The sequence below is a fragment of the Chrysemys picta genome, chromosome 5 (assembly GCF_011386835.1).
Source record: "Chrysemys picta bellii isolate R12L10 chromosome 5, ASM1138683v2, whole genome shotgun sequence".
NCBI classification, from domain to species: Eukaryota; Metazoa; Chordata; order Testudines; family Emydidae; genus Chrysemys; species Chrysemys picta.
In genome coordinates, this window is record NC_088795.1 from 122,721,346 (window position 1) to 122,734,062 (window position 12,717).

At 39.1% G+C, this 12,717-nt stretch overlaps 1 protein-coding gene across 11 annotated transcripts in view; it reads right to left on the reverse strand.

Annotated features, from left to right (window-relative positions):
- Positions 1 to 1,971: 1,971 nt before the first annotated feature.
- Positions 1,972 to 12,717, reverse strand: part of RGS12 (regulator of G protein signaling 12) — a 174,837-nt gene continuing 164,091 nt past the window's right edge. For all 11 annotated transcript variants that reach the window (XM_065598272.1, XM_065598271.1, XM_065598278.1 and 8 more), the window contains one exon: positions 1,972 to 9,667. In XM_065598272.1, coding sequence (XP_065454344.1) covers positions 9,309 to 9,667 — 359 coding nt within the window. In that variant the 3' untranslated portion in view covers positions 1,972 to 9,308. The remainder of the gene's footprint in view (positions 9,668 to 12,717) is intronic.

The window sequence follows — 12,717 nt, forward strand, 5'->3', positions numbered from 1 at the left end:
AGGGACTTGCAGTAGTGCTACATATGTTTTAAAAGATGATGTTGAAGTCCCATACTGGAGTATGTTCTCTAACTGGTGGGTAAGTGCAGAAGCCCCTTAAGGAATTTGGATACCATTAGGTGAGAGTGTTCAAACTGCAGCATATAGTCAAGGATCTTTCATACTAGAGCCTGCACTGAGTCTAGGCTACACTGGGCTGCCCATATTGAGAATATTTTCCATTTGGAGGAGTAAGTCCTCTTTGTGGACAACTTTCCACTCTGTGCAATATTTTCCTGAATATATAAGGAGCAGCACCTTTCCGTAAATAGGCCTCAATCCTTGCAGCCACTGTGGTGCACAGTGGGGAGCACCAGGTTATTGCATCCCAGCACAAGTATGACCAGAAGCTTCACATAAATACAAGCAGGGTTAAGTGTTAGGTGTGGTCCTCTGCATTGAGTGGTAGCAAATCTCAAACCCCTTGTGCACCTATCTCCCTACTCATAAAAGCAGAAGGTAAAAAGAGTTGGGATGTGATTGGACCAACGGCATGCTCTGGGAAACATAGGATTCTATCATATATAAGTTATTATAACCACAGTATCTGAGAACCTTCCAGTAGTGCATTAAGCAATGCGAGTAACATCAGTCACATGTTTGGTCTCTCACCCTCTTCCCAATGCATGCAGTGGAGTATTTTGTTTTGCAATTTTTAAAATTTATATTACATGTACACACACGCACACAGAGCTATATGTTTATATTAGAGAAGGTAAGTCAAAGAAATGCATGTTGCACTTGGAATGGAAGTTGAGGAGGTTTGTGATGGTCCTCAGTTCCTGTGGGAGTTAATTACAGTCTCAGACCACCCCAAGAAACCTGTCTCTCCTGCACAGAGAAACTTCACTCTTATTGTAGAGAGCTGCATTGTGCCAGAGGAGTGGAGCTGTCCACCATGATCTTCATCCTGGATCTTCAGTCAATCTTTTAGATTACCTGGGCCCAGGCTATTGAGTGCCTTGAAGATAAGTGCCAAGACCTTGACCGTGATTTAATATTCTTTGGGAAGACAATGTAGGGAGTGCGAGACAGGTTTGATATGTTCCCAGTAGCCTGTGTTGCTGAGGAGATATGCTGAAGTGTTCTGTTCTAATACTAGTTGGAGTTTCCTACATGCTGAAGGCTTCATGCCCAGGTATATCACATTGCTGAAGTCCAGCAGAGAGATGATGAAGGTGTGAATAATTAAGGCCAGGCCATTATTTGTCAAGATGGGATGGAATTCCTAGCCAACCAGAGACTGTAGAAAGCATTACTCACAGATGCTGTTATGTGAGAGATTAAGTGTGAACCCCAGCAAGCAATGAAGAGACTTCACTCGGGCACTATTCATGCTATAAGGAAGGTAATACTCCCGCTTATCACTTTTAACCTTGCTACACCTTTAACCTATGCGGTGCAGGTTCAAGCCCAAAATGAGGATAGCAGTTACATGCTATGTTTTAAACAGGGAAGGATGTGAGAGGGGAACGTGTTAGGAGGCCATAACAGTGTTTGGTGCACCAGTGTGAGGAGGACACAGGTGGTTTTCTGTCGCCTTTCCATTGCCCTGATTCTGGCATCTGACAAGGCTGAACAAGCCCACGGCACAAGTTAGACTAGTCTTGACAGGTATTGACTCCCAAGGAGCCATTCTGTTGGCTAGCCCACCTGAAATATATGCAAGAGGATCCAGATGAGAATTCTACTACACAAGGAGAATGTTCATCTGCTGCCTTAAAGTAGCTTTAAGTTCCCTTTACACTGATAGAATGGTACAAAGGGGATGAATTAACGGACAAGTATCTGGCCTGCTATTATTGGATTCCAGAAGGCAAAGCCCATTTTCAAGGAATTCCAATTTTGATCAAAAACACTTAATTTCCTTTTAAAGGAATATATATATATATATATATATATATATATATATATATATATGTTATCAAATGCTAAAATATCAGTTGATTTTATTTGCAAAGGTCAGGTATAGAAACACATCTTTATGAAATATAATAATATTTGAACAACTTTCAGTCTTTTTTCACTTTCTGATTATCACAAGTTTGTTAAAAACAACCAATACTTATTTTTTTAAAAAAATTGTGTAGTTAAAGGCACATTACATGATTATTTTCAGGTTTCCCTTATTTCCCTTTGTCAAACTAAATTAAATCACAAATTGTCAACATAAATGAAATATCAGCTCCAACGGTACAAATTATTTACTTATTACACAATTAGTATTTAAAATTAATTTGACATATTTGGGTCTATAAACAGTGATTTCTTGTGTTGTATAAAATTTCGTATGGATGGAGAAATTAACCCAATAACTATTTTCAAATTACAAAGTCACAATATAGGTGTTTAAAATCAAAATCATCAATAAAACAAGAATACAAGTTAAATTCCAGAAGGCAACATTTTTACACAGTCCAACAGATTCAAGCTCAGGGTAAAAAATTAAAACACCTTTCTTTCCTTGTCTTCCAGTTTAAAGACTATGCAGGTTTGTACGTAATATTAGGCTTCCTGGGATTTTGAAGAGACTTAGAAATCATTCAGAATTTATGAACAGCTGATCCACCAACATTTCTCACAAGTGAATTATTATGTGAAACTATTACAAGTAGTCAGTCTAAACATAACGGTGGAGCTACACTAATGGCCTGATCCTTGAGAAAGTTGTTGCTGGAGTGAATTTTTCCCGTATTGATAGTCACTCGCACCACATAATTAGGCAAAAAATGTGCTCAATAGATAAATGATTGCTTGCTCCCTTTTCCCTTATTACTCTGATGAAGCATTTAATACAGAGGTGAAATATCATAGTAAGATAGAACAGTGATAAACTTGAACCTAATTAGAAGACATTCTTAGTGTTATTCATCTGCACTCTAGTAACAGCTGCTTTGAGAGCTATCTAGAGGGATGATCTAACTTCAATACCGGCTTTTGAAAGCTTTCCAAATCCTCCTCTAAAATGTATTAAACTGCAACATTTATATGAATAGCACAGAGAAAAAAAAAACCAATTACTTTCTCCTCGTTATTTTGCACTGTACTTGATCCAAGAACCTTTAAAGTCAATAGAAGTCTTTCTGTCGATTTCAATGGACTTTGGATCAGGCCTGATGGACCTAATCTGGGTGCTCAGCACTCTACATCCTGCAGGGTAGGCAGCAGAGCATGGAAACTGCTGTAAGGACACAGGCAGATTGAGAAAGGTGGGGGTGCTACTTGTCGTTGCTGCAGTTCAGACCATCCACACACCAACATTGTTTTTCACAGAAGAGGTTTGGCACATCCACACAAAGTGTCTTACAGCCGTTGTTGTCCCAGTGCATTTTGGGACTTCAGAAGCACCTATCCCATAGTTCCCATAGCTTGTAGCAGGGGATTAGAGTAATTTCTAAACATAAGGTACTGCGCTGTGCGGGGGAGTTAGGTGGTCTGGATGAACTTGTGCAGCTGCAATGCTCTTAGTTTCCCATGTACACTGGGAAGAAATGGTTAAACTGTATTGTCTGAGCCAGACCTGAGTCCAAGACTTTGTCTCAAGCTTTGTAACCAATAAAATGAAGTGCCCAGATATTAAAAAGTGTTCAGCAATCAGCAGTCGTCCCCATGTAGAGCACTTTCCAATATTTGGCCATCTCACTGATCTGCCTAAAGGGGAGCTCAGTAGTTTTGAAAATCTGGCCCAGGGTGGTTGTACTGACACTATTCTATCCTACTGGTACATCCTGCGGTATCTCATGCTATTTGCACAGCAACCTGGTCTCTATGGGATACATGCATCTGGTATCATCCTAATATATTATATCAAACGTTAGGAGAAACAACTCTAAATTACAGTAATCACTGTCAATGCTATTCAGAAGCTGTCCAATATGGCCAGCATAACTAATATTGGGTAGCATTGCTTTCTCTGGGTATTACCTGTGGCAGTTTGGAGAATGTGCCTGTGTCCAATTATGAATCCCATTTGATATTATGAACACTGTACTTGTAACAGTCAGTGTGCATTAGAATCACCATTTTGTGGCAGAAAACAGACTATAGCTGAGAAACTGAAAGAGGGCCATAAACCTTGAACAGCCATACCCTAGTGGAACAATGGGGCCTATCGGCCAACCCATTGACTTTTAACAACCCTCTGCCAGCAAACCTACCCAGTGGGATCGGAGAATGGAAAATGCCAGTATAAGAAGAGAAGCAGAGATAGGTCTCAGAACTTGTTTTTTAAAATGACATGCTCTCTGGCAAGGGGTGAAACCACTCTCAGAACCAAAAGACTCATCAAGGAGGAATGGGGCAAAAGGGATCTTACTCCCCGAAAGACACCAAATAGAATCCAAAAGACTCAGAAATGGCGCGGTCTCAGAGAGGGAAATGTGTTCTGGTGTTTGTTGTTTTGTATAGATCAGTAACTCTCTGGTGCTGTTTGAGAGACAAGTGTACAAGAAGTTCTTTTGCAAAGCTTATGTGTTCCTTACTTTAACCGTCACATGGTCCTCAAAGAGTTAAACTATACTCTGGAGTGCTGATGGTGGTGGACTCTAGGAGAGCATGCATAAGCTAGTGGTACACTTTTGGGGGGTTCAGACCAGGGCAAAAGGCGGTTGGACCACAGTGTCCCACATTCAAAGAAGGGAGTCTGCACTCTTGAAGTTTTCCTGAGAGGCCACAGCTAAAACCAGCTAAGACACAGTGCCTGGAAGTTGCTCAGATCCAGATGCTTGGAAAGCAGAGGGGATCCAAAGTTTGGGCCAATGTGGCAGAGTGGCAATCATCCAAAGGGGGGACTGAATCAGGTCTGTAACATCATAATCAAATTATTTTTTGTCATTTAAATGATGGAGAGTCATTAAAAAACCCCTACACAAACAACTTAATTTTAACTAAGTGAAAATATAGATAGATACAGATTTCACTTAATCATCATTTTTAAGGCTTCTTGGCTGAATACTGATCTTACATACATCATCATCATGTCAGTGGAACTACTCCAAATGTACACCAATGTAACAGACACCAGATTCTGCACTCATTTACACTGGTTAGGAAAGACAGGAATAACTCCACTGAAATCAGTGGAGCTGCACCAGTGTAAAACTGGCATAAGTGAAGAGTATAAGGTCCATAATCTGGACTGTCTTCAAAAATTGATTGGCAAGATAGAGGACTAAGCCATCAAAAAGTATATCAATTAAGCTGCTTTTTAAAAAAAATTGCTTCTAGCTCTCAATTTTAGTGGAAATCACAATATAACAATGCATCTTAAAACCATATTATGTTGATAATATCACTCAATAGTTAAATATGTAGGACACTGCTCAGAGCACAATCAATCACTCTTGAAAATGCCATTCTGGGATTGGCTGTATCCATTTTGTTTTATGAACTCCATTAGCCCTGGCAACTGATTCCAGCAGTAATACTGTGTTGGTCTAGTTTCTACATTCTCCCAGATCTTGCAAAGTAAAGCTAATATTATTAATTATTTCTAAGATTAAGCAACATATTGCCTTGAGCCCTAAGGTATGGGGTCATATTTTTAAACAGCTGGAGTTTACATGTGGCTCATATTCAGGGGCAGTTTTGAATATGATATTGCTGAAATAGAAAAGAATTATTTTCCTGTATTCCAAGTTCCTTGGTTCACAGTCCTGTGCTTTCTAGGCATGCTGCCAAGTCCTGTCATGTCTTCCCCTCCCCCTCCCTATTTAAGAAAACCCATTTTAAGGCAGCTTTCTTTTACATCATTCATTTCTCTGAACTTGGGTTAAATATCCAATTCTGTCAAATCCAGTTTGCTGCACTCAGAATCTAATACAACAGATCTTTCTTACACCTCAGCAGCCACACAGAGGTTTTAATGGCAAACTATTTAATTTCTAAAATTATTATTATGTTTGAAAAGAGGTGAAAGGTTTATGATGAACAAAGACGGCTTTGCCACTGGGGTGAAACAAATGCACCTTCATCCTACTATTATAACTCCATTCCCACTTCTAATTTAACCAAATAGCTCTTTCAAATCAAGTATCCACACTGGATAATTGCTCCAATGCCCTGGCACAGAGCATATGTGAACATTCCAGTAGGGGACTCCACAGCAAAGTAGTAGGACTTCTGTGAATACAGTAGAACCTCAGAGTTATGAACACCTTGGGAATGGAGGTTGTTTATAACTCTGAAATGTTTGTAACTCTGAACAAAACGTTATGGTTGGTCTTTCAAAGGTGTACAACTGAACATTAATACAGCTTTGAAACTTTACTATGCAGAAGAAAAATGCTGCTTTTTTAAATCTTAATTTAAATCTTAATTTAAACGAAACAAGCACTGAAACGGTTTCCTTACCTTGTCAAACCTTTCTTAAAAACTTTCCCTGTATTTTTTCGTAGTTTATGTTTAACACAGTACTGTAGTGTACAGTATTTGCTTCTTCTTTTTTTTTTTTCTCTCTCTGCTGTCTGATTACATACTTCTGGTTCCAAATGAGGTGTGTGGTTGACCAGTCAGTTCATAAGTCTGCGTTTCTACTGAAGTCTAGTAATGACAGCAGAGGCCTGGGCGGCACGTTCAAAAATGTCATTAAGATCTTGGTCACAGAACTCCCTTTGGTTTCAATGGGAATTCTGCATACAGAAGATCACTTACAGGATCAGGTCTTTGATGAGCAGACATGGAGCTAAGGCAAGTTACAGTGTCCCACCTAAAATTTTGATCAGGAATCACCATAGACACCAATTACTGCATTTCAGTTTTAAATATTCACTACAGCACTGGGGCAGGCATTGATTTTCAAAGACACACTGCAAGGTGCAACATGTTCAGGTGCAGATGGCAAGGAGCCCATTTGTTGGGGATTACTGACATGTGAAGATACTTTGCTTTGATCAGAGCAAAGCTCTCAGCTGAAAACATAGACATTTATACGGATGAAAACCTGTCCTACCAGCTGTGAATTTGTATCATAATGCTGTCAATACAATGACACAAGACAGATGCAATATGGGGAATGGATCTTAAAGAATACAGAGCTGTTTTTAAATCTCTCAAGATAATTATACTAACCCTATAGATGCAGTATAAGAAGATATAGAATAATATATCCTATGGACTACAATCTACAGCCAATATGAAAACATTGAAAACGTATGTCCTTCATTTAGCCACAGAACAAGTAGCAGCTGAATACCAGCAGGGAAAGCTCCCCGAGACTGCATCACCAATGTCCTTTAACCACAGTAACTACCTACTCTATAGTGTTGACAAGTAACCACCAGATGCTAGTTTATAACAGCTTGTAGGCTCATTGCATTATTGCCTTAACTTATACCTATGCCTCATCTAGCAAATATCTATACCTATAGGCTACAATAGGGATAAGAAGTTCCTTCAGGCTCAGTGCCTATTCAGTCCCTGCCAGGATGACTGCACTTACTGCCAAATATGGTGGGTTTCTGTGATGTAGCCATCTAGCCACAGGGAACTGGACTCCCATAACCAACTCACTTCATTTACAGTCCAATGATAGCTTTCCACTACCACTGGCACAGGTCAGATTTGAATCACTAATCTAGAGTTGAAAGTCTCTATATCTCCTTATGAATACCCTGAGCTTTTCAATTCCCCTACTGTAGACAATACTGCAGTATCAGCACAACTTTAGTGTGATTCTCAGTCCAATTTTAATTTTGGAAATTTGTTAAGGAATAGCTGTTATTCATGACAGGTATATATTACTCATCCACCAACAACTGTATTAAAAAAAAGTAAACAATCTAAAGCATACAATTGACTGAGCTGGGTTTAATGTTAGCAAATGTGTTTCCTAAACCTAGGGCAAAAGTCTCTACTCGTGTAAATAGGTGAAACTCCATTGAAGTTAATAGAGCTGTGCCCATAATTCTTTACATTGGGAAGGTCTTGTATTACTGTTGCATAATCTTAAGAATCTGCTAAGCATTTTGACATTGCAAATACATCTGAGCTTTAAAAACTGATTAATTTGCTACAGCATTCCCTGTTATGAAAAAGTTCACAATTCATGATAAGCTCCACGAAGGAGAAGCAATGAAAAAGAGATTACTTAGCAATAACTGTAGTTCTCCAGATTTATTGTCTCTGCAGATCCACACTCTAGGAGCCATGCAATATGCCTCATGAGTTCCAGAATCAATTCAAAGCAGTGAACCGATATGCATCTTAATGTATACATTCAAGACTGTTTCAAATAGAGATTGATATAGGCCCATGCTTCACATTTCTTCAATACCTCTTTCAGCTGCCCAGAGTCATTACTAACTCAAAAGAATGGGAAAAAAGAAGAACAAGTGTAGATCTGCAGAGACAATAAATTCAGAGAACAGGCAAGAATCCTTTCTTCCTCCTTCATAATTACTCACTAGTTTGGTATTTTTAGCTAATCTTCTAAGCTAACCTAGAAGGAGGAAGAGGAATATTTAATTATAGATTAAAATAAACTCTCAGACATAGAGAGAACATTGCCATGTAAAGATTTGGATGACCTCCATGCAGCTGCTTTATAAATCACTGCTATGGATATGTTACCAAGGCAAGCTACAGAAGCTGCTATTGCTCTGTCTGAATGAGCTTTATGGCTTTCTTGAATCTGGATTCCTGCCCGGGTAAAAAGCATGCCAGAATGCATATATCCACTCAGGTAATCTTTATAACAAGATTGAACTCCCCCTGGATTTCTCAGATGCTATCAATAGATAGGAAGAGTTGCCAGACAAAGAGTCTCAATGCTGTCCAAATAATAATGAATAGTACACTTCATATCCAATATACAAGCCTAGCAGCACCAAGGAATACTGTGGACTAGGAAAAAACATTAGAAGATTAAGATGAAAAACCAAAACCACATTCTGTAAAAACCTGGGTGGGACTTAAAATGACTTTGTCTTTCTCAAAGACATTAAAGGATGGCTATATGCCATGAGAATTTTAATCTCACCAATTTGGTCAAAGTACCAACAGGAACCATGATATGGAAAACAACATTAGAAAGTCCATTAGGTGACAGAACAAAATTAAATATTTCAACTCTTTTGTTTAAATACTACTTTTCATTATACAGGTTCCAATTCATACAAGGTCTGACCTTGGGACTGACTATTTTAAACGCCCATTGAAGCCAATAGGAATTGAAAGCACTGAGTGACTTGCAGGAACATGCCCATAATGCATAGCTCTAGTGCTAACGATGCCAGGCAAAAATGTTGAAGCTGTTAATTAAAAATATAGATTTAAACAAAAGTGGCTTTGTATTGATTCTCAGCACCCTTGTTTTTCTCACTCTTGACAGTAATCAGAGAGGGGAGGTCTGATGTCCTATAAACTCCTGTCCGCATCCTCCCCTGGCAAGATCTCAGTTCAGAGATACAGCCTTCGAAGCTGAGGTTCCCTTCTGATTCATCACAGGATCGTGTGCCACTGTCTTCCAGTTTAACTCCATCCACATCAATTATTCTGTTTACAGAAGTGGGAAGATTATCCCTACCACCAGGAGGATTAAGGCTTCTGTTGGTCTTTGTTTTGTGAGAGCTTTGCTCACAGAAGTTTCCTGCAGCCCCTGGTGAATCTTTTTTCTTTCTGTGGTTCATACCTAACAAAGAATAATAATAATAACATTATGTATCTTCTGATTTATGTAAACAGTTACAGTCTTTAAATTACATTGGGCAAACTCTCCTCTCAGGTCCTCATGGCAAGTAGTCAACCAGGGTATTCTGCTATTCCACTGGGAGATTTATGTATGTACCATTAAGGACGGGGGGAAAATGCCAGTTTGGTACCTCCTTAGATGAATTTTGCCATAATTTAGTCTGTATCTTTCTTAGTTTAGACATTGTAATTAGCATTATCCAGTGTATACAAAAATGATTGTCCAGGATGAATCTCTACTGACTCCCCCAAAATTTTCACACCAGCAGGGGCAAACCCAAAGAGGAAGGATGTAACATTTCCAGCATCAGCCAGAGGAGGAAAAAATAATGGAACAAAATGGGAGGACAACATTTCCTCATTTATCACCTTATTGAGACATTTTTATTCAGCTAGAGATTCATCTGTTCCCAGAAGTTGCAATTCACTCTATTAAGCTGAAAGCTGCCAATTATGGACTGTTAGATTTCAGTGTAAGACCCAATGTAGCATATAGTAGGATGAGAAATAACCTAGCTTGTTATGGGGGCGGGGAGGGAAACACACCTTAATTGTTTGAATAATGCCTGACAATTCTTGCCACTGGACTCCTCATTGTTTTTGACAATTCTTGATTATGTCTGATTTCTTAAAATAAAAGTTTAACATGCTACTGAGAACAGTATCCACAATTGAAAGGAATTGTTACAGCTTGGGTCCATTCTTTGGCATTAATCATGCAATCTTATCAGGTCCCTTCCAGTCCTATGATTCTATGATTATACCCCTGGTGCTCCCATATCCCAAGTCTTCCCCATCCGTGCTGTTAGGTCTCTCACATATTTTGTACAGTGCCCAAAATCAGTGCTTTGGGCTGAGCACTCAGGCTGAGATTTTCAAAGGTATGCATACACTTGGAAAGTGTGTCATGTTAGCAAATCTGTTTTAACTATATCATAAACATGATTTTGCCCAAAATGAGAACTTTAACTACCCAGATATCTGTTGGAAAAATAATATGGAAAACACAAAATCTTCAGTATGTTCTTGGAATGTGTTGGGAACAATATTTCATTTCAGAAGGTGGAGGAAGGTGAAAGGCAACTTGGGTGAAAGTGGCTATGAAATGACAGATTTCATTATTCTAAGGAAAGAAAGGAGTGACAGAATCAGCGTAAGGGGAATGGACTTCAAAAAAGCAAACTTTAACAAACCTGGAGAACTGGAATGCAAGGTCCCATAGGAAAAACATCTAAGGGAAAAAGTTGTTCAGGAGAGCTGGCAGTTTCTCAGAGAGACAAGATTAAAGGCAAAACAATTAACTATCCTGATGTGAAGGAAAGACAGGAAAGAAACATAAGAAAGACACCAATATGGCTGCATCAAGAGCTCTTTAATGACCTGAAAATCAAAAATGAATCCGACAAAATGTGGAAACATGGACAAATTGCTAAGGATGGGTACAAAAGAATAGCACAAGCATGCAGAGACACCATCAGAAAGAATAAGAAACAAAATGAGTTACACCTAGCAAGGGATAGAAAAAGGCAAAAAGAAGAGGGTCTACAAATACACTAGGAGCAAGAGAAAGACAAAGAAAAGTGCACGTCTACTATTTAGCAGGGAAGGAGACCTATGAATGACATCAAGAAGATTGAGGAGTTTAATACCTATTTTGTTTCAGTCTTCACTAGAAAGGTTAATTGTGTCTATGTGCATAACACAATTAATATTAACATCAAGAGGGAAGAAATACATGCCAGAACAGGGAAGGAACAGGTTAAACACTATTTAGATAAGTTAGATGTATTCAAATCAGCAGGGCCTGACAAAATTCAGGAAAGGGTACTTAAGGAGCTAGCTGAAGCAATCTCCAAGCCATTAGCAATTATCTTTCAGAACTTACAAAGGATGGGTGAGGTCTCAGAGGGCTGGAGAAGTGTAAACACAGTACATATCTTTAAAAAGGGGAACAAAAAGGAATCATAGATCAGTCTGAATAACTTTGATACCTGTAAAGATACGGGAACAAATTATTTAACAATCAATTTGTAACCCCATAGAGGATGATAAGTAATAGCCAACATGGATTTGTCAAGTGCAAATCATGCCAAACCAATCTAATTTCCTTCTTTGACAGGGATAATGGCCTAGTGAATAGTGTGGGAAGCAATACCTGTGGTATATCTTGATTTTAGTAAAACTTTTGACACAGTAGGAAAGTAGGAAAATGTGGTTTAGAAGGAATAACTATAAGGTAGATGCACAACTGGCTGAAAACCACACTCAAAGATTAGTTGCTTTCAAACTGGGAGGGTGTATCTAGTGGGGTCCTGCCGGTGTCTGTGCTGGGTCCAGTGCTAGTCAATATTTTCATTAATAACTTGGATAGTGGAGTGGAGAGTAGCCTTGTAACATTTTCAGATGACACCAAGCTGGGAGGGATTGTAAACACTTTGGAGGATAGGATTAGAATTCAAAATGACCTCGATAAACTGGAGAATTGGTCTGAAAACAACAAGAAGAAATTCACTAAAGATAAGTGCGAAGTACTACACTTAGGGAAAAAAATTAAATGCACAACTACAAAATGGGAAATTACTGGCTAGGTCAGAGGTCCCCAAACTGTGGGGCGTGCATCCTTTGGGGGGCATGGAGGAATATTCGGGGGGGGGGACGCGGCTGGGGCTCAAGACCTTTAATCATTCTTGTTAGATATTAGGAAAACCTTTCTAACTATCAGGACAGTTAAGCACTGGAATAGCTTACCGAGAGAAGTTGTAGAATCCCTGTCATTGGAGATTTTTAAGAACAGGTTAGACAAACACCTGTCAGGGGTGCTCTTTGCATACTTGGTCCTGACTCTTTGCAGGGGGATAAACTACATGATCTCTCAAGGTTTATTGCAGCCCTACGTTAGTATGATTCTAGAAGAGCATTTGTGTTTAAGAATAAGATATCTGGGTGACGAAGGGCAGGGCCACAACACATCATGTCCCCTGTGGGACAGTA